This window comes from Chanos chanos, chromosome 10 (genome assembly GCF_902362185.1).
Source record: "Chanos chanos chromosome 10, fChaCha1.1, whole genome shotgun sequence".
In the NCBI taxonomy this organism is placed as follows: Eukaryota; Metazoa; Chordata; class Actinopteri; order Gonorynchiformes; family Chanidae; genus Chanos; species Chanos chanos.
The window spans coordinates 32,876,569-32,901,498 of NC_044504.1; the positions used below are offsets into that span (position 1 = coordinate 32,876,569).

General features: G+C 39.9%; 1 protein-coding gene across 1 annotated transcript; it reads left to right on the forward strand.

Annotated features, from left to right (window-relative positions):
* On the forward strand, positions 1–13,932 carry LOC115823527 (immunoglobulin superfamily member 3-like). The gene is made up of 13 exons (XM_030787586.1): positions 1–43; positions 1,386–1,775; positions 2,079–2,523; positions 2,628–3,013; positions 7,684–8,061; positions 8,274–8,690; positions 8,958–9,362; positions 9,864–10,247; positions 10,539–10,913; positions 11,162–11,548; positions 11,896–12,282; positions 12,740–13,138; positions 13,712–13,932. The coding sequence occupies exons 1-13, from the start codon at positions 1–3 to the stop codon at positions 13,930–13,932; spliced, it is 4,617 nt and encodes a 1,538-aa protein (XP_030643446.1).
* The last annotated feature ends 10,998 nt before the right edge of the window (positions 13,933–24,930 follow it).

Genomic DNA, 24,930 nt, shown 5'->3' on the forward strand with positions numbered 1-24,930 from the left:
ATGCCTTCCTTCCTGGGCCTGGTTAACGGACTTGTGGTCCTGGGTATGATTTTTAGTGTTGCGGTCGCTTTCTGATTTTCAAACTTTACTTTGAATGGCACAAACAAATGTTATTACGGTTTGTTTCGCGGTCACACTTCTGAACATGCTGGAGGATACTGAAGTGGGTGGAGAGCTCTTTCTGGCTCTTTGTTATAGCAAAACGAGTAAACTGGTTAATTGTCTTATGACAACACAAAAGACAGAGCCTGAGCGAAAGCCCAAAGAAAGAAAAGGAATGCGTCTACGCATAGACAAAGAAAGCCATCCAGCACTTACAGAAAGAGGGCCTTATCAGACCCTGTGAAACCCAGCATAAAGTTTAAAAAAACAACTTCCCCATTATCAGAAATGTCATTCTCAATTTAGCATGTTCAAAACCATCCTAAAATTCATCCGTTCCTCTGCTTCCATATTTGTCCAGTTCACGGTTGTTTTCTCCCTGTCACATACACGCAAAACATGTCACAGATGTACAAACATCGAAACTGAACTAATCAAACATTTTATTGATGATTTTCGCCATGTTTTCACAAATCTGTTGGAAAGTAATTATCACACATTGTCAGACGAATGAACAGAGCTATACCACACTCCGGATGGCAATCTCTCACCGCTTGGTTCTGTATGCGTATTTCATTTCTGTAATGCAAACAGGATGTCGACACTGTGGTAAGTGTCTAAATGGCTGTTCCTCCCACAATGAATTCATTATGTCCAAAATCATTATATCAGAAAAACTGGTGTGATCCAGTTCATCACAGTGACACTTGACTCAATGAAGTAGTCTAAAGCTGATTTTTTTTTTTTTGTGAGATTTATGTTTAAGTGAAATCATACCGTAATCATACTCTTGTCTCTTGGTATTGATCACACACTATGTCATTTCCTCTTTTAGATGGTGCAAAAGAAGATCTAGGGCATGTACACGCTTGACTATTTTTCATTCTCACACAGCAGGTGAAAGGACAGAGACAAACAGGTGAAAGGGGTGTGGATCAGTTGTGCTTAAAATGAGATGTTTTCAGCCACTTCTGTGGCGGACACTTCTGATACTGTGTCTAGACACACTCTTACAAACAGGTAAGCCGATGTTTGCTCTCTATTCTCAGTACAAACACAATTACAGTGATGGATCTCTTGCATTTATGTGGAAGTGAGATATTTGAATCCATATCTAAAGCATGTCATGTCAAGTCTCTAGATTCTACTTAAAGGGTAGATCTTCTTTTTGTTTCTAATGACTGAAAAGCTCAACTCTACATTAATAAGTAATTAATGGATTGCTCTAGATAGCACAAACACAACACATATGTGCACAGACCACCTTTTGTCCTTCGTTCCAGATGTGTGCAGTGGTCAGCGTTTGGTCCAGATACAGGAAGGGCCACTATACCGGGTTAAGGGTTATCCCATCACCATCTCCTGTAACGTCAGTGGCTTTAAAGGGCCGGCAGAGCAAAACTTTGAGTTTATTGCCTATAAACCCGATCGTCCTCAGATGGAACTCAAAATGATCAGCACTGCTGACAATCAATATGCCTATGCAGTGTTCCTCAAGAGAGTGAGAGACGGAGACATCGAGATTAAACGGCTGACAGGACACTCTGTTCTCCTACATATCAAAGATCTTCGGTCAAGTGATACTGCAGAGATCGAATGTGCTACCCCAAACACTGATGGAAATTATTTTGGAGCATACTCTGCCAAAACAAAGCTGAATGGTAATATTCTTCGTTTGTGTTTACTTTAACTTTGCATCAGTAGGTAACCTGCTCTTTTTCTTCTTCATTTTCTTTCATCAGTGAATTATTTTACCATACCTTACCGTTCATATTCCTCCATATTTCTAAAGTCTCTAAAAGTAAAAACCTCATCCCAATGTTGTATGCAAAATGAAAATGTATTTAAATTATGCAAAGCATGACAAAACATTACATGTTAAAATTAAAAAAAAATGTCAGTTGTTTTAAGACATAGATCATTGTAGAGGATGTGGGTAACATTTTAAAGTCATAGCAATGCTTGGTCTCCTGTAGTAATTGAGGACACCCTGAAGGTCTCCTATTCTGGGCCCCAAACTCAGAGCTTAACTGAGGGTGATGATCTCCACCTGGAGTGCCAAGTGTCCAGTGAGACCTTCCAGCACACCCATCTGTCTGTTACCTGGCTTGTCCATGACGACAGTGACGCTGAGCCTCGGCCAATCATAGCTCTGGATCGGGACCTGACTGTGAAGCCTGGTGTTGGGTTCGAAGATCGTTACCGGTCTGGACAAATTAGCATGGAGAAGGTGGGGGACACCACCTACAGGCTCCAGATGATCCAGGTACAGCAATCAGACAGGGGAAAGATCTACTGCCACGCCACTGAATGGATCCAGGACCCTGATCGCTCTTGGGTGAAGATTGCTTACAAAGATACCACAGCCTGCAGTGTGGCGATCAAAGGATTAAGTAAGATGATTCTGTCTCTATCCAAAGAGTAACACTGATTATTAATATAGTATGTTAAACATACAATGTGTATCTGGACCTAACGGAGTGACTTGTTTTTTTGGGGGGGATTTTTCTTGTCCCAGACACGAGTTCCTTCATCGTTGATGTGGAAGCTCAGAAGGTGGACGTAAAGGAGGGAGAGACTGCAGAGATCCGCTGCAGTGTGAAGGTACACAACATACAGTTTCATTATTTTTCCATGGCCTGGCTAAAGAACAACAAGGAGGTTGCTCAGGTAGGTCCACTGGGTGTTTTGACCGTGGCTCCAGACTACAAAGAAAGAGAGAATGATGGTGAGCTGAGGGCGGTGAAGTCCAGTGATAAGGACTATGTTCTAACCATCCGGCAAGTTAGAGCGGAAGACCAGGGACAGTATCGCTGCAAAGCTTGGCAGGAGGACAGAAGCGACACTGGAACTTTCACAAGACGACAGAGCCAACAGTCCAGTGAAAAGACTCTGACAATCACATCAGAAGGTGAGACCAAACACGAGAACACTGCATACTTTGTAATGTGCATCATCACCTGTGTGGCTTTTTTTTCTTGAAACATTTGGCTAACTGGTTAGCCATTGTCAGTAGGTAAAATGAGTGACACTGATTTAAGCCCAATATTTGTTTTTAATTAGAAAATATGAAATTGTCTTCAGTCGTCATTACACAAATGAAATGAATGAGATTTTTTTTCTTTTTCTTTTTTTTTTTAGTTTTGCAACACTACCGTGTTTTTTGGCTTTTAAGTAACTTGACAGAAATTCGAAAAATTTAGCATTTTGCTGGTAAATTTGAACAAGGAAACTTGATTTGCAGTAGTTTAATGACCTTGAATTACCCATGGGCATTTGCAATAATAAATATAAATGACCTAATCAATGTGACTAATTTAAATTAAAATCATTCTATGATAATATTTCCTCCTACATACCAGGCATTCTTAACTTTGGGTCCATAACTTTCACTAGAATAACATTTCTGTTCTGGATAGACCTTGTCAGCGTCACACTTTTGCACATGGCTTTGACTTTAGGATATTTGCCCTTTCTCACTGTAAGGTCAACATACACTGTGTTCAGCATTGTCATGGCCAATCCAACATGGTGTCTATGCATACAGTTATTTAAATCACAAACATTTTTGCTGTAGGTCGGACACCTAAACCAGACAGTTTTAATTGTATCAGTCTGAAATACACATCTCTTAATAGCCTGGTCTAACTAGATTTCACTTCTATGTCACATTGAAAAACCTGATACAGACCAGGATTACACCATGGTTTTCACTTGCTGGTGATAAATCATAGGTACTAATTTTTCTGCGCTTCTATCTTGTCATTCACTGTTCCTTTTTAATCTTCCGTTTTTGTTTTTGCCTTCCATTTTTAGTTTTGGTCCTGTTTACCTTTTTTACCACAACCGTTCCATGACTCCACATAATCGCACCTTAATGTTTTCTTTCCCTTATCTTGTATTTTCCCACTGTTCGACTTGGGCTGGAGGAAAGCAAAACCCTCGTTCATTACAACAGTTTTTTGTTTGTTTGTTTATCCATCCATACCTGTTAATGGATGATAATCACTTCCTTTTCGCCAAAAAACATTCTCAGTCCGGTACCATGGGTCATGTAATGTGTCACATGTTGCATTGCACAGCTATTGTTGGTTTCACAGGATCTGTCAGTATTTCAGTTAAGTTCCGATTTATGTTGCTGGTCAGTTATTTTACATATTTTAAGTGGGATAATGTGTTTTTCCCCCCCTTCTTGTTGAGCTTCTTAAAGTGCTGATATTCCTTTATTTTCCAGAACCACGCTTACGGAATAACATTAATTCATAAATCATGTATTTGAGTTGTCTATTCAATAAACCATCTTTTATTCTATTTCATGATTGTTCCAGTCTTTCCTTTCCATTTACAAAAGAAGGTGGAAAAACCATGGTGAGTGGGGTGTTTTGACACTAAGTTTATTAATTATTTGAATGTTTGTGCTCTATGCTGACATGTTATGAATACTTCTTGCCGCATATGGGATGTTGTTTGTTTGTTGAACTACGCAGTCAGTTGTTTCATAAAACCCGATCATCAATAAAACATGCTGAAATATTTCTATCAATTAAATATTGAATTTGAGTTTCAAAATACACATTTCATACCAACGTAATCAAAATACATGCTGTCATGTGACAGTGGAGTCATGATTTTCACAGCATATAGTCTTACAGTCATGTGGTAATTACTTTTCATAATCACGGATTGCTTGTGTGTTCTCGTATGACCTGATTTAAACCTAAACATCTCTCTCAACTCTGGATTGGGCATAAATAATTATACATCATCTTCCACTGTCTCATGCATAATTGTTATGACTTTAAGTACAATAAAAGTGTTAAAATACTAGTCCTGAGTGAGTTAGTTTGCTTGTCTTCTGGAGCCATTACCTTAAGGCTTTGGGTCTGAGGGCACACCACACCTCCAGCTTCAACAAGATAACTTTCACAAAGACAATAGATAGATAGGCAGATAGATAGATAGGCAGATAGATAGATAGGCAGATAGATAGGCAGATAGATAGATAGATAGATAGATAGATAGATAGATAGATAGATAGATAGATAGATAGATAGATAGATAGATAGATAGGCAGATAGATAGGCAGATAGATAGATAGGCAGATAGATAGGCAGATAGATAGGCAGATAGGCAGATAGATAGGCAGATAGATAGGCAGATAGGCAGATAGATAGATAGGCAGATAGATAGATAGGCAGATAGATAGATAGGCAGATAGATAGATAGGCAGATAGATAGATAGATAGATAGATAGATAGATAGATAGATAGATAGATAGATAGATAGATAGATAGATAGGCAGATAGATAGATAGACAGACAGATGAGTACTTTGTTGATTGTAGAGGGAAACTGTTTCACAGCAGCCTACAGGAATAATAAGTGACAGGTGACAATATACTGCAATGATGTACTGCAAAGTGGAAATTACAGATTTACTCTAACAGGAGCTCTGAATATACTATACAAAAAAATGTACAATGCTATATTAAATAGAGGTATTAAATGTATCGACAGTCATGTACTGTACAAACACGAAGACTGTGTTTTGTTTTGTTAAGATTAAAGGAGAGACTCTTTTTTTCTGACCACATGTGAAATTATGAAAAACCACAGGAAAGTTCCTCTTGCTTTATCGTGCTTGTGTCACTCACATCAACTTTTGATACAAAAATACTTCTGACATTAGATACTTTAAGACTTTTATCTGAGTAGTGTTCTCATGGGTTGCTGGAACTTTTACTTGAGCCATTTCCCAGAGCAATGTCTTTACTTTTCAAGTATGGCTATTGGGTACTTAATACAATACTGTATTTATGATGGCCAATAGTTCAACATTCTCCTCTCCTCTGCCAACTCACAGAGAACAGATTTGTTCCAAGGACAGGGCCAACCTTCCATTTCAGTCTTTTGTTGAGGTGCACTCCCAGGTGTTTGTGAGTCTCTTGTAAGCGTTTAGTTATTTGCTTGTTAGATATTTCCAGCACAGTCAGACATTTTGAAGGGTATTTATAAGAACTCCCTGATGAGAAGAGAAAGAGAAGAGAAATAGAGGAACTTTATTGGTCACACACAAACATTGACCACGGAGCAGTGAAATGCAGACTCTGCATTTAACCCATCCTAACACCAGTGAGCTCACACGCTAGAGCAGTGAGACACACCATGACCTAAGAGCAGTGAGCAGCTGCTGCCACTGACTGCAGTCGATAATTAAATTATATTAAAATATGCATACAGAGGTTCATTAGTTATTTTTTGTTTTTTAATACCACTTCTTGTTCTTGTCCTGATGGGTTTGGCTTTGCTTGTTCTGCTCATGGTTGTTTTTGTTTTTTGTTTTTGGTGACTGCAGAATAGGTAGATACTGAGACGTGATAGGGGAAATAGACTCCACCAGGTGGCACTGTTGGCCATTATTGTTAAACTGAAACTCTCACAACATTTCCCCACAAGTTTGATCTGTTGGCATAGAAACATGGAAGCTTGTGGAACTGGAACAACTGGTTGGGTTGCATAATGGGAAAGCTCTGACATCTCATGTGCAAGTGGCGTTTTCAATTCATTCATGCCATCACAATTGCAAGGCAGTATAGTTCTCGTCTCATTTAAATGCACCTGTTTCTCAGTCAGTGACTGATAGTCTAGCACTTTAGTCTGACCACAAACCGACAGTGTAAGGCCTATGACATATAACTGATGTCTCTGCTCTGTTTTTTTTTTTTTTCCCCTCTCAGCGGATGTGGCTCTGTGTTTCAAGAAAAAAAAAAAAAAAAGACAGAAGGTTTGTGGTTCAAGTTTTAAAGGAGCCCACGTATCAAATGAGGCTGAGCTGTATTACCTCAAACCTAATATATATATATATATATATATATATATATATATATATATATATATATATATATATACCGAGCAAAATCCTTTTCATTTAAATGGTGAAGTACAGTGGATACAGTGAAATAGCTGTACAACTGATGACTGTAAACTATGCACATCATCTGTGTATGTAAAAAAAACAAAACATATATATATATATAAACGTAACAAGTCATGTGAAGTAACGTCTGCCATTTCCTCTTTATCAATAGGAAGTACGTTTAGCCTGAATCAGTAGAATTAGTATCAGCCAGTTCAGTGAACTTCAGCGCAGGATAAAGACAAACTCAGGTGAAGCTGCCGTGTGGAGTTGGGTGTGGTGAATTCTCACGGGAGAGGGACAGAAACTGAAAGGGGGGTTGGGTCAACTGGGCTGAGGATGGTTTCTTTTCAGCCCTGCTTTTGGCAGGTCCCTTTGCTGATGTTTTTCGGGATACTTTTACATACAGGTGAGTCCCAATACGCTCTTTATTCTCTATATGAATACAATCACAACTAACATCACTTTTCCTGTTTTCCTGCATCCACACAGAAGTATGAAAAAGTGAACAAGACATAATGATACATTGGATTCTGTGTAAATGGAGTGTTTCTGTCTTTTTCTTGAAGAGTTAAATCTCAGGTCTATACATTTGTGTATCAGTGATGTTTTCATTAGGGTAAATGGAATACATGCACACGCATCACCTTTCGTCCTTTGTTCCAGATGTGTGCAGTGGTCAGCGTTTGGTCCAGATACAGGAAGGGCCACTATACCGGGTTAAGGGTTATCCCATCACCATCTCCTGTAACGTCAGTGGCTTTAAAGGGCCGGCAGAGCAAAACTTTGAGTTTATTGCCTATAAACCCGATCGTCCTCAGATGGAACTCAAAATGATCAGCACTGCTGACAATCAATATGCCTATGCAGTGTTCCTCAAGAGAGTGAGAGACGGAGACATCGAGATTAAACGGCTGACAGGACACTCTGTTCTCCTACATATCAAAGATCTTCGGTCAAGTGATACTGCAGAGATCGAATGTGCTACCCCAAACACTGATGGAAATTATTTTGGAGCATACTCTGCCAAAACAAAGCTGAATGGTAATATTCTTTTCCCTCAAGTGCACCATTTTAATCTATGAGACTAAATGGGGTACTGATAATGATAACTAATTTGCCTTGCCTACCAATACTTTACATGTTAAAAATTAAATTGTTTAGATTTTTTAAAATATTATATTCTTTAAGACATAGATCATTGTAGAGGATGTGGGAAACATTTTAAAGTTATAACAATGCTTGGTCTCCTGTAGTAATTGAGGACACCCTGAAGGTCTCCTATTCTGGGCCCCAAACTCAGAGCTTAACTGAGGGTGATGATCTCCACCTGGAGTGCCAAGTGTCCAGTGAGACCTTCCAGCACACCCATCTGTCTGTTACCTGGCTTGTCCATGGCGACAGTGACGCCGAGCCCCGGCCAATCATAGCTCTGGATCGGGACCTGACTGTGAAGCCTGGTGTTGGGTTCGAAGATCGTTACCGGTCTGGACAAATTAGCATGGAGAAGGTGGGGGACACCACCTACAGGCTCCAGATGATCCAGGTACAGCAATCAGACAGGGGAAAGATCTACTGCCACGCCACTGAGTGGATCCAGGACCCTGATCGCTCTTGGGTGAAGATTGCCTACAAAGATACCAAAGCCTGCAGTGTGGCGATCAAAGCTATAGGTGAGGTCATACTGTATTTTTTTAAGGAGTGTTGGAATTTGTGGCTACTATGAATGATACAACAAACTGAACTCTGAACAAACGTAATGAATGCCCACAGGCTGATGATCAAATGCAGTTATTTACTCTGAAGAATGAACATTAAGGCCTTCCTTTTGTCACTGTGGCATCATGGTGATGTTGTCTAATAGTATCATTGAGTCAGAGGTACTAAGTCATAGATCCCATATTTTGTACAGTGATGTGATTCCTTGTTCCCTTTTTCAGAAGTGGCTCCAGATCAGGATGCCTTTATTGTGAGTGTAGACACTCTTTCAGGAGACGTAGAAGAGGGAAAGACTGTTGAGATCCGCTGTAGTGTGGAGGCACAGAATATTGAAAGCCGTTATTTTTCCATGGCCTGGCTAAAGAACAACAAGGAGGTTGCTCAGATAGGTCCACTGGGTGTTTTGACCGTGGCTCCAGACTACAAAGAAAGAGAGAATGATGGTGAGCTGAGGGTGGTGAAATCCAGTGATAAGGACTATGTTCTAACCATCCGGCAAGTTAGAGCTGAAGACCAGGGTCAGTATCGCTGCAAAGCTTGGCAGGAGGACAGAAGTGACACTGGAACTTTCACAAGACAACAGAGCCAACAGTCCAGTGAAAAGACTCTGACAATCACGACAAAAGGTGAGACCAAAATAGGGACAAGTGCTTATTTAATGATGTTCAGCTAGCAGTTCAATTTACCAGGCGTGCGTGTTGTTTGAGTTGGAAGAGCGGTATTTATTTATGCACATTATCTTTTTGTGGCTGAAAGAATGTGTGCAAATATTAAAAATATTGCAAAGCAAATACACTGCATGATGCCCATTTTCTCAGCGTTACTCCCATGGATTCCAGTTTTGCATGTTTTATTGACATTTTTTCAATGAGGCTATGCCATGCTCAAATCGTCATCACACATATTTGCATTCATAAGATTAGCAATTCATTAGATACACAATCCACTCAACATTGGCTGAACTGAATAATAACATTTTGCACTGTTGGGACATTCAATCCACTAAATTTGCTCGACTCACCCCCCCCCCCCCCCCCACCCCCCAAAAAAAAGACTGTTCACTGACTACTGACTTTTACCCACCAATGACAATGACATCCTATCCATTCTTTATCTCATGTCTTAAGGGAGTGGTCTGGCTGTTGTCATGGCAATGGAAAATATTATCGTGACAGAGGGAGATGCGCTGAAGATCATCTGCACAGCGTCTGGATCCAGTCAACAGTTATCCGTGGAATGGCACCATAAAACAACCTCAGGGAGTAGCAGCAGTGTCATTAGCCTGAGCAGAGAGGGAGTGATGACAGACCTTGGAACTCAGTATGAGCAGAGGGGTGTTCGGACTTTCAGGTCCACACCAGAAAACTTCGCCCTAGAGATCAGCGAAGCTGCTTTGGTAGACAGCGGTGAATATACATGCACTGTGTCTGAATGGACTATGGAGAGCAGTGGAAACATGAAAAAAGCTGGAAGCAATTCAAAGAGTGCAGCTGTCACTGTTAATTCTGTGGGTAAGTTCACTGAACTATTCACTTTTGAACTGGTCGTAGAACTGACGGAGGTGCAGAGGAGAGCGAGGAAGAACCTTATCTTGGAAATTTAGAAACCATAAAAAAAAACCTTACAAACCACTTTTTGCCCTAAAATCATTCTGGTACAGATATGTAATAGCGGTGATGACCTTCTTTGATCAGCATCATCTAGACTAAGTTGAGGCTGATCATTGTGAAAATATATTCACATCTTAATTGATATCTTCGATTATTGAAAATCAATGTTCTCCACTTTCTGCTGTGTTTCAGATTCTCTTCTGAAAGTAGACTTGAAGAGTCGTGATATGAGGGTGACAATAGGTAATGGTATTGAGTTGATCTGCAGAGTGAGGGGACCAAAAGTTCCCCTGACCGTAAGGTGGAAGTTTAAGACAAACAGCTCAGCTGTTCAAAGAGATGTTATGTCTTTGCTTCACACTGGAGACATTTTCTGGACAGAAGACCAGAACAACTATCAGCTCAAGACTATAGTAAATCCAACTGAGACCAATTTCATTCTCAAGGTGATTAGTGCCAGTCTCCAGGACGGTGGACTTTACCAGTGTGAAGTTGAGGCATTTCTGAGGCAAATTCAGAAATCAAGTAAAAGCTCTTACCCATTGGGAGTGACTGTTAAAAAGCCAGGTACAAATCAATTTAAAGTATACTGAGATATTAACAGATAAAAATGAGTACACTGAATAGCAATAAATAGATGAATGAATTTTACATGTAGATATATGACATGCATGTTTCTGTTTTTCACACTCATATCCCCAATTTGTATGTCCATTGACTGCAGCCCTGTTAAAGCGATTCTCATTCTCTCTCTCTCTCTTTCTCTCTGTCTCTCTCTCTCTCTGTCTCCCTCTCTCTGTCTGTCTGTCGGTCAGAAAGCACACTGTCTCTCTCTATCCAGCCCCAGTCTCAGGTCCAGGTCAGCGTTAACACTGAAGTGAGGATTGAATGTTTAATTAGTGAGATGATCAGCAATACCTCCCGCTTTGCCGTGACATGGCAGAAGGGTGACCAAATGGTGATAGGCATGGATCGTGATGGCGTGATCAAGCTTGGCCCAGTGGCTAATCTGGGGCAAAAGCAGAGGATATTTATGAAAATGCTAAATAGACAGACTTTTGAACTGACCATTCAGCAGACCAGTAGTGGAGACAATGGGCAGTACCAGTGTGTGGCTGAAGAATGGCTACAGGATACACATGGCGACTGGTTTTCACTTCCAGAAAAGTCCACGACGGTGACACTCACTGTCAGCGAAGAAGGTGTGTTTCCAATAGCAATACACCTCTTGTATTTTTGCATAGATATATCATTGTTTTACTCACAAGATCATTCACAATGTGGAAATCCATACCATACTTAATTTATAATGGCTGGGGCCAATTATTTGATCCATTCTGTTAAGTTATCAAGACCTAGCATGACAATACGTTCACAAGTCACTTTAGATGCCGCACAGTCACTTCAGTAATATACAATTTTTTTTTTCTCAAAGATTACAGGACCTTATGACCATCACAGAAACTGTTTTACAAATACATACTGTATATATAAACCCATTCAAATTAATCCTTGGATCTTAACATGCTCGCTCTATTTTGTCTTCCAGCGAGTGACTTCACAATGAACAAAACTGGCATGCAGCGTAGCATTGTGGAGGGAGAGCGTGTGGATTTGCTTTGCTCTCTCAGTTCTGGTGGAGATGACAACACTCGGAGGTACAGTCTTACTTGGTATTTTGAAGATACACCACTCCTGAGGTACAGTCATGATGGTACTCTGGAGTACAGCAAGGAAAACCAGGATCGTCGGGACAGACTCCGCTTCTCCAGACCTAGTCCCAGTTCCTTCGAACTGTTCATCATGAATGCTATGCAGTCCGACAGCGGTCGTTACTACTGCAAGGCTGAGCAATACCTGTTTGACTGCAAGGACAAGTGGGAACTGAAGGCAAGCGACCAATCTGGCTACACATACGTTACAGTCCAGCTCTTAGGTATGTTCTTCACGGTTTTAATCTTGAAATTCATCCTAAGCTAAAATATTTATCCTTTCCAAAAAGGCATATTTTCTCATTCAATGTTTGGATGCAGCAGGAAGTTTAGATCGTGAAAGCACTGTAGTTATTGTTAAAAAAACAGAAACAAACAAACAAACAAAAAATTGAGATGGGATGACAAGAATTTAATGTGCAAGAAATGGGCCTTGAGATCAGCAATATTCATGTCTGACTCATCAATGTCACGATAAATGCTTCTAGTCGTAATTCAGAGTTGAAGCAGTCAGAAACAGGAACATAGAACATAGGGTTTCCATTGTATCTCCAAACATGGCAGCTGCCAGACCACAGGCACAGTTTACATTCTCAGTAGACCATCAACCAATAAAGTATCTATACAAATGTTTAGTCCGTAATCTAACCTATCACAAACTGGTGTCTTCAATTTAAACAGGAAGCAAACTGCACCTACAGAAAAAGAACTCCAGCCACAATATAACAGATTGCAAGACTGGTTTTACAGTTGATTGTAATATCGTCTCACGGTCCAGTGTTAAATCTGTGTTTGACGTCGCATGGCTGAAGACTGAGGGAATGGGCGGAGCTCAAACATCCAAAACTATCTTTCATGCCAAATTGGATGGCACCGTGTACAGTGAGAATAGAACCCGTGATATGGTGTATAGTCGACCAAGTCCCACCCAGTATACCCTCTCTGTGCCCAATGTTGACATGTCTGACAACGGAGAGTACTACTGTCAAGTAGAGGAGTGGCTACTCACACCTGCAAACACATGGAGGAAATTGGCTGAGGACAAATCTGGAGTGCTGTCAGTCAACATACACACAGAAGGTAGCAACATTATCGAATTTGTTCAGACAACTTACACATCAACATGTGATGACAACAATGTCTTATGTCTAACTTCACCAAAATATCCGATCACACTTCAACATTTTTACTGACCACACATTCATTTTTCTCTAACCCTAACTTTGAGGTTTGTGAAAATAGGAACAGGATAGAAACAGAAGGTAGTAACATTATAAGATTCAGTCATACTGAAGGTGGTCAAACACGGCCACACTCAAATATTATGTAATGTGTACGGTGCTTGAGCTTTAAGTGGAATGAAAGAAGTCATGGGACACTATAAACCTCAGTGTGGCATCATCAATCAGTAGGCAACATCTACTGATTTTACTATGCTTATTTTTCAGAAGTAACAATACCATTAATGCCTACTTCAAGCACGACTCATGTCTTTTGGTGTTGTCCTTACTTAGATGAGTACCTAAGAAAAATCCATAAAAACAATTAGAATACAAAAGTATGCATTTAAAATCAGTGTACCCATCAACCTTCTCCTCTGCATGTACACTCACTCTCACACAACTATTCCTACTCTTTGTTTTGTTTTCTTAGGTACTACGGACAGGAATGCTGAAGAAACCTGCCCAGCTGGAACGATTCTGGGCATAGCCATTCCTCTGATTTGTTTCCTGGTTGTGGTTATCGTTGTACTGCTGTTTCGATCTTTCAAAAGTAAATCTGGAGCAAAAAAACAGACAGATTCTCTCTGGGTTAACAAAAGCCCGCTGGAGCTCACGACTGAGGCTTTGACTGCAGGATGTGAAAGTTCATAACTGCTGCGTCAAAGCAGCCGTCAGCTTGTGGACAGTAAACGTGGAGAAGTTTGAGCGAAGAAGAGAGGAAGTCTGAAAGGGCACACTGTTCTGCCCCGTTCAAATGAGATGACTCGTCTCATTTTCGTAATACCAGTGTGCTTCTTTAATGCTTTCCTGGATGTGGAAACTGTTTGCTGAGATCATCGTTATGCATTTTAGCTTCACTGATATTTCATAAATACATTCATTACAAGAATATAAATTCTAGTTTTTTAATTGCCACTTATTCTTACACGTCAAGGCATTTGTAGACTTGAGCAGAGATCTGCACAGCCCCAGTAGCTGGTAACAGTGAGGTAATTAGTTAACATCTCATATGGTCTACGTTGTGAATTGCAATCTCACCACAATCTCCAGACTGTAATGCAACGCCACTATTGCCAAGTTGTTGAAGGATTTTTCCTATTTTACTCTATCTTGGGAAATGCATTGAATTAACTTGAAAGACATTGAACCATGACATTAAAAAAGTTTTTCCATGAATTCATGTTCTTAAGCAGTAAGCCTACAGTTTATGTTATGATAACATTCTCCATTTCAAGTTTATATTTTTTTAAAATGTATAATTCATTACATTTTTTTTTATCATTACTTGTAAGGATCGTTTACAGCTTCTTCCCAAAATTAAATGGTTTTATGTTCTAAACTTAGCCACCATTTACTTTACTGAAACATTTCTTTGACTGAGGAGAGCATTTGTTCTACTCAACAAACTAGAACTCAGGAAGACTTTGGTGTTTTGCACTGCAAAGAAACCCGTGCCTCTCAAAGTTTGTGGTATAAGTGTGATCTTAAGTAGGTCATGGACATTTCGAGAGAATTTTGAACTGTACGTGTCACCGGCCGATCACGTTTCAGAACTAGACTGTGCAGTTTACATCATTGCATGATTACATCAACCATGCTTTTCGGGAAGCAAAAAGTAGTAATTCTAAACAATATTTTTGACAGGCCTGTGAAACGGTTGTCTAGTCAGAGCTGCGTTCAATGTCATAATGTTGTTGTGACAAAGAGTATAGTGTTTCACTTTCTACCAAGATACTAAAGGCTCCCTGGGGGTTTTGAATGGAAAAATTGTAGTCATTGGCATTTTAAGTGGGAAAGAGTTAGAAAGCACAAGCAGAAAGCACAAATTAGCACAAGTTTCTTATCCAATGAAGCAGATTTTGTTTGGTCATCTGTCCATTCCTCATCCCGGAAAGGAGTTTTCGCATTCAATCAAATCTGAATAATACATATTCGCTCTTTTTTTTTTTAGATTCCTCATTGTTAATTGACCTCAATTTTTTTTTCAACAACTGCATTTGATGGTAAAAAAAAAAACAAAAAAAACAAACATCTTTCCACACCAGATGAATTTGTTCAAAATGTGCGTTAGGATCTGAGACTCATGTCTGTGTTAGACCGGAAAAGCAGAAACACCCCGTGTTTCAAATAAATCAAACAAACCGGTTTATTGCACAGTCGTGGATCACCGTGTGAAATGAGTCATGAATTCGCCAAAGAATGGTTCTTGTCACACTCTAATGGCCAAGGCGTTATTAGCTGTGTATAAAAGGATGTATGGCTGAAAATAAAACATAAAACAGGATTAGAGAGCAGATGGGAATGTTTGCGCTCTTTTAAAATACTGCACGAGATTACTGAAGCATTTAATTATTTCAGTCAATCTGGTGAAGGAGGATTCCCAGTGGCCCACCACCTGACCCTGTCAAGTGCTTTTCAGACAAGCAGGCAGAGCACGGAACTCTTCAGCTCGTCGACATCAAGAGGGAGCAGGAGGGGCTCATTCTCAGAGGTGAGAGGGCTGAGAGATGGAGGGATTAAAGAAGCCATGCCTTCGGTGAAGATGCTGTTTCAGAAAGGCCACCCCCCCTCCCCCCCCCAGAAAAAAAAAAGCAAAAAGAAAAAGGCCTTAAGATCCAGCTTTAGTGGCACGGAGCAGAATGATCAGGTGACGTCTGATCCAGAGAGAGACAGTGAGAGAGGGAGAGAGAGAGAGCATCAAAGTCTGATCCAGCTTCATTAAAGTCCTGGCCCTGTGGCTAGAGATCAGAACAGTTAGATGAATGTGAATGCGAATGTGAGTTGGTGGCATGGTCCAATAAATTGAAAAATGGATGAGTGATTTGAAAAGGCTCCAAAATCCTCAGTTCATCATGCCTGTGGATAACGTATGTGGACTCAAAAACAGCGTGTCTACTGGTAACAAACATCATGTGCCTTTAACTACCGCAGACTATGTATCATAGGCCGTGCCATGGTAAGCGTCAGATTTAGTAGAGCAGCCATCGAGACTAAATAGAGCTGGGTGACACACAAAAATAGAAAGTCAGCCGACTCAACGCTGTTTGCAAAGGGAAATGGCATTCAGATCAGGTAAATGGCATTCAGATCAGGAAAATGTCGTTTCTCAGTGTAGACTGTGTGACACATCAGTGATGTTACACGCTTACACAACATTACTGATCTTACTCATCAGTCTTCTATGGTTGAAGGCACTGAACCGAAGTGGGCAGGACAAAGACGCACAAAGCCCTGTAACTTCCTCAACCCACTGCGTGTGTTTACCTTAAACCAGACCATACTGTCATTGTCTGTCTGAAAATCTCTCTCTGTTTCTTCCTCTTTTTCTTCCTGTCCACATTTACATCTGTCTCCCAGCACTCTTATCTCTCTGTTTTCTTATTGACCTGTGTTTAGTCTTATCTATCAGTAACACACGCATAGTCTTTTTCTTTACTTTTCTTTTCTTTTTTTTCAATATCCGTGGTGATGTGTTGCTGTTCCGTGTTTTGCAAACATGATAACAAAAATCAGCAAATATATTTTTTCATTAGTCTGTGGTTTTATTAAATTTCTAGTTAGTCTGCTTGTGTGAAGACAGCAAAACAATACAACAATACAATCCTATGTTTTCATCTCACATGCAGATTCTATCTTTCTTTCTTTCTTTCTTTCTTTTTTTTTTTTTTACTAAAGGAACGAATGTGCTTGTAGAGATAACTGTGCAAACATATGTTGTAGTTTGAATTACACCTAGGACTAAACAGTCCCAATTCTGATTAGACAGTTGTTTCAGAGGATAGAACCGGTTAATGATGGTTAAAAGCAACACATAAATGAAAGATCATTACTGCAGAATACTGTGTCAGAGGCTCACTTCCTCAGCATAAAATATTGTTCAAACAGCACCCTCTAGTGGTGTATAGTATCTGAGTACCAAAGACGTCCTCTGTAGAATTAAAAAAAAAAAAAAAAAAAAGAATTGTGACGAAGGCACACACTGTGTTCCTCCTGCTTTGCCTCTGTGTGAGCACTGGATATCTGAGATCGCATAATCATGTTCCATTTTCCCTTGACTGGAAATGACTTTTCGCGTGACCTGGGTCTGCAAGTTGCCAGTTGTCAAAAGCCGAACTCGCAGGTCTTCGCTGAAATCGAGACGCGTGTTTGTTGTGTTCTGTAGCTGTAGCTGGTTGTTGTCTTAACTTCACTGACGGCGTTGGGTGCGATGCGCCTGCTGACCTCGGCCAGCTAGCAGCTCGTTAAACGTGTTGTTGTTTCGCAGAGAGAGCAGACTGTGTTTAAAGAAATGTGATATTCAAGAAAACCTCAATGGATGAGCTCTTTAATGAGTGTCTGATACATCAGCAGGTGCTTGGAGGTGACAAACAATATAATAATGCTTAATGAGATAAGAAACTCCATGTTCTGAAACACCCAGTTAAACCCCAAGTTTGGAGGGTATTTTAACATGTAAAATGTGAGGTAAATGCATGTCTCTTTGTGTAGCAAGATTAACATTAACATCTAAAATCAATGACAAATACAGAAAATTATGTTGGTTTAAAATGTCAGCCATATAGACTCTGGACCTGGATGGTAGGCTTTTTAATAAAAAGCTCTTTTTGAATGGCTCATTCGGGTAGACTCGCAATGACAATATCGTATTGTATTCTTTTCTGAATATCATTTGCTGTAGATGAATAATTCCATCTCTGAATATGAGATAGTAGTGTCATGCCGACATCTGATATTTGAGTTAAAATAATGAACAAATTTAGTATGCATTTCAGGAAAAAAAAAAAAAAAAAGACAGAAGTAATGACTTTGTGTCTAATAAATTTAATTTAGTTTGAGAGCAGCAGAAATTCTGGGTCTTCAGCCCATTTTTGCAGGAGGGCTCTGTTCCAACAGCTGAGTCTTCCTGATTCAGTGTGCCAATGGAGAGACATAGATCACGTTGTTTGAATCTACACGCCGTCCCTGGTTAGATGTTTTTGCTGGGTCCCCATTGAATTAATTCGCAGGACTACACAACCAGAGATGCAAGTGTGGGAATAGAGCAGGGAGGATGGTCACTGGAAAAAAAAAAAAAAGAAAAGAAAAAGAAAATGTCTCTTTCAACTTAAAAATACTGTCAGTGTCTCTCTTCCACTGCCTGGGCCTTCACAAGAAAAAGAAAATCACAGTCTATAGTGCTCCATGGCAACAGCACGAGCCCTACTGAGAGAATGGCATGAGCAACTGGCTTGCTTGCACCAATTCTAGCAACACAGGAGTGAGAGAGAGAGAGGGAGGGAGAGAGAGAGAGAGAGAGAGAGAGAGAGAGAGAGAGAGAGAGAGAGGTGGCAACAGTGTTGGATTATGTGAGAAAATACACTGCATCTTTGCTAAAGACAAAATTGCATAATGCACATGACATGTTAAATCCAATCCTTTATATAAATGTACCCTTTGCCAGAGTGGAAGATTAGCCTAACCATTTTTTACACATGCTTCTAGGGCTGAGGGTGAGTGTGTTGTCTTCCGTGATGTCGTTCAGTGATAATGTGTTAGTCCTTTGCAGTTACACAGAACACTTGCAAAGAGAGCCGTTCAAAATAGTGGTATCCCCACTTATTTCAGTTGTTTAGGTGCAGTCACAGAGGGCCACGGTGACAAGATTACGTGGTTTGTTCCATCAAACTCATATATTTTCATTTTTAGAGTTAAAATACAAATAATAGAAGAACATACACAATGCTGGTTACTACTACTACTACTATTATTATTATTATTATCATTATTATTATTATTATTATTATTATTATTATTATTTCACTTTCCACAGATTCTCAAACAGTAACATGAGAATACATCATTGAAAAGGGTCACTCATTGAAATGTGATTGTTTGAGACCGTAATCAACTATTATATAATCCTTAGGTCAACACCCACAAACAGGAAGTTGCTTAAGATTTTTTTTTTTTTTTCAGAAGTTTGTTGCATGTTCTTAGCACTGCTTTTACAGGGATATGATGAGTGAAGCACACAGGTTATCGACATCTCCCTGTCCTAGTCCTGCTCACTGCTGATAAATATTTAACCAGTCCCATCTGTGCAAACTGGGGACTAACCAGAATAGACTCCAGCACTTTGGGCTCCATCCACTTTTATGGAAAAGACATGGACACAGAGTTTTCACATGGCATACATTTCGACATACGGACTAAAGTTTGAATATGCACGAGGTACACTTTGAAGAGAGAGGGATGCAGTGGCAACATAATCTTTTTTTTTTCTTCAGTTGAGGTTTAGTGTGCCTTTATTTCATGCCTGTTCAAAATATTTTCATACATCCAAGAAAAAAAAAAATCACCAAACATTCTTCAGCGTGCAGCACTTTAAAACTCTCCTCCTTAGCACACAATTTCAGCCCACTCTCGTTTCCATGGAGATGTTTGCTAGAGCAAACAACGTTCAATCCATTTTTAAAAAAATCTATCATGATTCACTGCTCTATACTGCAACGAAACTGTAATGCAGAAGTGTTTCCTTTAAAAACAACAACAACAACAACAACACAGAAAAAACAGCTTTTCCTACACAAACTCTATTTCTGCCACAAAGGAAACTGAATCTAAATGACTAAAAGAAGCCGTGTGACCCGTCAGCACTGGTAAAACAGCATACTGGTATATGCAATGTTTGTTACCCCACATATATTTAGCACATCTAGTCTTATCAATTAGCAACAAATGCACTAACGCATTCGTGATAGTAACATCTCATTCCAGGAATCTCTCCGACAGGTGGGAATTAGTCCATATGGGTTTTCATTGTTATTGGAGTAGATACTGGATTTTTTTTTTTCTCAGTAGCATGTGTGGCTTATTGTGCTTCATCCTGGTTCTTTTTCTCCTCCTACTCGGAGAGAGGGATATGCAGATATGTGGGAGAGATGGGATTCATCCCTTCATCCCAGTCTTAAGCTTAGCCTCTTCCCGGGCATGCCCTTGGGAACTGATGCAGCTGACTGGATCGATTATAATAACATTCCCTGATCCGTGTACACACACACACACACACCGCACTACTGCTGGGCCTCTCACACGCTATAAGAAACATGCAATTGCAATAACACGGTGATCTATGCAAACATATCAATTACTGCCATACTCTTCACAGTCTGTGCTTTTCCTTCTGATTATGAGAACAGGCCCTGATCCAAATATGGAATTTTTTTTTTTATTCCCATGACAAATTATTAGCAGTCATAATAACACATGCTCATTCATCTACATAAGCCCATATCACCCTAAGAATGCAATCTTATTAGAATCTGGTTATTTCAATAAATCTTGTTTATCCATTTTCAAATATCTGTTGGCTGGCTGTCACTGATAGTCCGCAAAGCAGCTCCGTCAAGTCTTCCCTTGCTTTGGAAAGCACAGGAATTCAACTTCTCTGTTGCCAGAATACAACTCAAACCAAAACCAACATGAAAAACAATAACATTTGGACTTACTTATACCCACAGCATAACTAAATTGTGATCTCGTCGGCTTTTGCTCAGAATAAGTGCTATGTGAGCCACTGCATCACCGTTACAGCGTCCTCCGTTGCCTCGTCCGCCAATCAAGCGCATTTTAAAACAGCTCTCGTGCGCAGAGGACAAGGCCGAGATGAGCGGTGGAATGTAAAGTAACATGGCGTGTGTGGGTGCTGAGAACTAAGCAATGCCACACTGGAGCGGACTTGGGTGACAGGCACTCATGGAAAGTGTCACAGATGGCAGACTTTGCCGGGTTTTCTCCGACAGGGAGAGAGAGAGAGAGAGAGAGAGAGAGAGAGAGAGAGAGATCTCCATGGCTGCCTGCTTTGATGGAGGTGATGAATTAAACAGTGAGGTGAGGAGGTGATGTCAGTGTTTTAGGTTAAATTTAATGGTACTAGTTCTCCATCTAGGAAAGAGATGCACTTGAGCTGAGGGTGGAGAAGACTAAAAGATAGTCTTTATGAAAGCACACAGCAGCTCAGGTAGTCTATATTTAGACCAGGTGATGGCACTTGCGGTGTAATACTCATTATCTCTGTTTACATGAAACATTGCTTTCACACTGCTCTCCTCTCTACCTGTGTATTTTACAAGCCCCAATCTTCTTTGCAGTTCTTTGTGTGTGTGTGTGTGTGTGTGTGTGTGTGTGTGTGTGTGTGTGTGTGAATGTGTATGTGCCTGTGTGCATAATTTTTAAAGTTTACTATTTGGAAAATAAACGAGTTTGCTAAAAAAAAAATTCACTGTTATAACTTAAGCTGTGCTCTGAAAAGCACTGTTTATCGAGTTATTTCAGTGACAATCAAAATGTATAATAAATAATTCTGTTTATTTAAGTGGATATGTAAAAAGGCTCAAATCTCAGAAGACCTCACTGAAAATTGGGCATTCTAAATTTGGAAGAAATTGAAGATAAAATGTTTTTTATTTCAAAATAACAAAAAAAACAAAACAAAACAAAAACACACAAAAACAAAAAAAACTTTGTAGTTATGTACAGTTGAGTGCAGTTCAGTTTTGTGGTGGAGGGAGTTTGACTCTGTAGCTGGAGGTCATTTGTATGAGTGTATCCCAGTAATCAAACCACCGAACTCTGAACTCGTGTCGTATGGGGCGGTTGATAAAATATCGGAATCCTGCGCCCGAGAAAGATTGCCTTTAGGATTCCACTCTGCTGCCAAAAGCAGTATTCTCCTGTTGACTGGTGAGCCATATTGCTTATGCATGTGAAAACTATCATTCATATCATTTCAATACTAGTCGCTCTTTTTTTTTTTTTTTACATGTGTTTCATTTCAAGTTGATATTGACACTTTCTGAAAGTGTTCATACAAAAGTGTTGACAGATGGTTCAGTTTTCCAGCATATGAATGTCATTTCACATGAAATGAAGATCGTCCATCCCTCTCTCTTTCTCTCCTCCACTGCTGTCATTGCTTTGAAGCTAAAATGATTTCTGGGCACTTTTTCCAACATACATTCATGCCATGTTTGGACTGTAAGCCTTTATTTGAGTGCAATGCTGTCAGCATGTGAATATGTGTATGCATGTATGAATGGATGATTGTGGATGTCTTATCTGAAATGGAAGAAAATGACGCTAATATACAAAAGGTATATCTCCCCAAATGCTTGCAACCCAAACCCCAAACCCTCTTCTCTTCTCTTCTCTTCTCTTCTCTTCTCTTCTCTTCTCTTCTCTTCTCTTCTCTTCTCTTCTCCTCTCCTCTCCTCTCCTCTCCTCTCCCCTCTTCTCTTCTCTTCTCTTCTCACTTAGTTTGTCATCCCTCCCACTCCTCTCTCTGTTTCAGAGTTTGTCCAAACAGTGAAAAGCTTTTTCTTCTGACCCAAAACTAAAGATACATTTTACTGGAGAATCGTCTTAGCCACAGATCGTTGATCTAGCCTTTGCTTCATGGCTGTTCCTTTTATTCAGGCGATAGGTTTGTCATTGTCAACTAGCAGTCACACTTTTTAGCATATTCAGCTACACTGATGTAGTCACATTCAGTTGCATGTGCATTCATGTGCGCAAACCCACACACACACACACACACACACTCACTCACTCTCTGATCTATGGGGGGTCTCACCATCCCACCCACACGCAATGCGATTTTTTACATAAAAAAAAACAAAAAACAGAGAAAATAAGTGAGAGAAACAGCTAAATACCCAGTTTTCTTTTATCGTGTTGTGGAATATGAAATGAAATGAAAATCCACATACCTTGTGGACTGGAGTACAATGAACATAGGTAAACCTGTGTCGATGAACTGTAAACTTTAACAACCACCTTTGTCACAGATTCATCTTTAAACCCAGTCCACAACCTCCCTGTACACCCAAGGACTATCTAATGCTCAAGCTTTCAAACTGCCATTAACATCACAGGCAAGATCTGTTTGTATTTATCTCTTCTCTCCTGATGTTCAGATTTCATTTTAATTCCGCCATGTCTTCTTTTTTTCTTTTTATCTATGTTTTGTCAAACATTGATTTAACAAACGAAGGTAGATGACTGTAAGAATAGACGCTATCAAATCCACTGTTTAAAAACAGGAGGAAAGTCTGCAGGAAATATCAAAACCACAGCCATCCGTTACCGCCAGACACTGAGTGTCATATCAGTCAACATCAGACGGCTACCAAATGTTCTACTTTACTGTCATTTCTTTGGCTGTCTGGATTCAAAAGCCTACGGAGACTGGGCTCTGTGTGTGTGTGTGTGTGTGTGTGTGTGTGTGTGTGCATGTGTTTGTGTGTGTGTGTGTGTGTGTGTGTGTGTGTGTGCGTGTGGGTGTCAGCATGAGAGTGGACATAAAAAGGTCATATTTGAGTCGAGCAAGGTCTTATTGCTAAGCCTGTGAAAAGATGGCACCAGGTGGGTCTTCAAATGTATGATTCTTTGATCCTGGAAAAGCTGGAAATGATTTAAAAGCTTGATTTTGATGTGTGAGGAAAGAGGGGGCGGGAAGGGAGAGAAGACAGAACGGGAATCATGGGAACGCATATACATATCCTAATGTAACATAGTCAATTCCCACTATAGAATTAAGTAATCAGTAATACAGCTCTTAATTGAAATTAGTGTGTGTTGATAAAAATACCAATTTTTGTGTTGCCCCCAGAATTGTTCCTTTGACTGAACTACCTTAGCAATGACATTGTCAATTCCCTTGCTATAACCTCATTTTTTACCTACGGGATTCTTAGTCTTCTCTTGTCATATATCTTTAAAGGATTATTCTGAATCGTAATGTCAGGTCTGTTGCTTATTGTCTTTTAACCGCATTTGAGCGCAGCATGAATGGAAAAAGCAAAGGTTTGTTTGGACTGAGTTGGGCATAAAGAATAGTTCACAGTTAGTTAAGTTAGGCAAACAGTCCACTGACCCCAGCCCTTCTTTAAACAGTGGCTCATTTGCATTGCCTTTATAAGGAAGTTGAAGCATATTTGTTGGGCAGTCCTGGTGTTTGCTTATGATAATTACAATGAGACAGATCAAATTAGCTTTTAAAACAGAGGTTACGTCATTTGCTATGTTGGAAACCTATTCGGGTTGAAATGACGGCATGGTGCCATGGTAACCTGACTGGCATTGAAGGCTTTATGCGGTGTCCCATTGTTTTCTCTGTGGTTCTCTGGGAGAATGAGAGAATGTAATGGGTTCTGCTCAGAGAAGAACTGTTCCGCAGCGTCGGGGTTTTTTTTTTCAGCAGTTTACCACAGGGAACATCACTCTTTTATCTTACCTGTGTGACAGATGGAGGGATGGTAATAAATAAAATGAAAACCGACTCTGACATAAATAAGTGAATGCTCATCTGGGCTCTGTGTGTGTGTGTCTGTGTGTGTGTGTCTGTGTGTGTGTGTGTGTGTTCGAGATACGTTAGTTTTGCTTTGCTTGTTTATGTTTTTTTCAAAGTCATCACAGTCGTGTCAAGGTAAACATACGTCACATTTTCATGCCAACGACTTGACAGGTTTTATAGGATCTGGGCGGTAAGCCAGACTTAATGCTGTGATCCAAAGCATTTTTGGACAGGACTGGATACTGACAGAACAATGCACTGGACCACACCATTCTCATATGTGCAGATTTCAAACAGAATAAAGAAATCTTCTGACA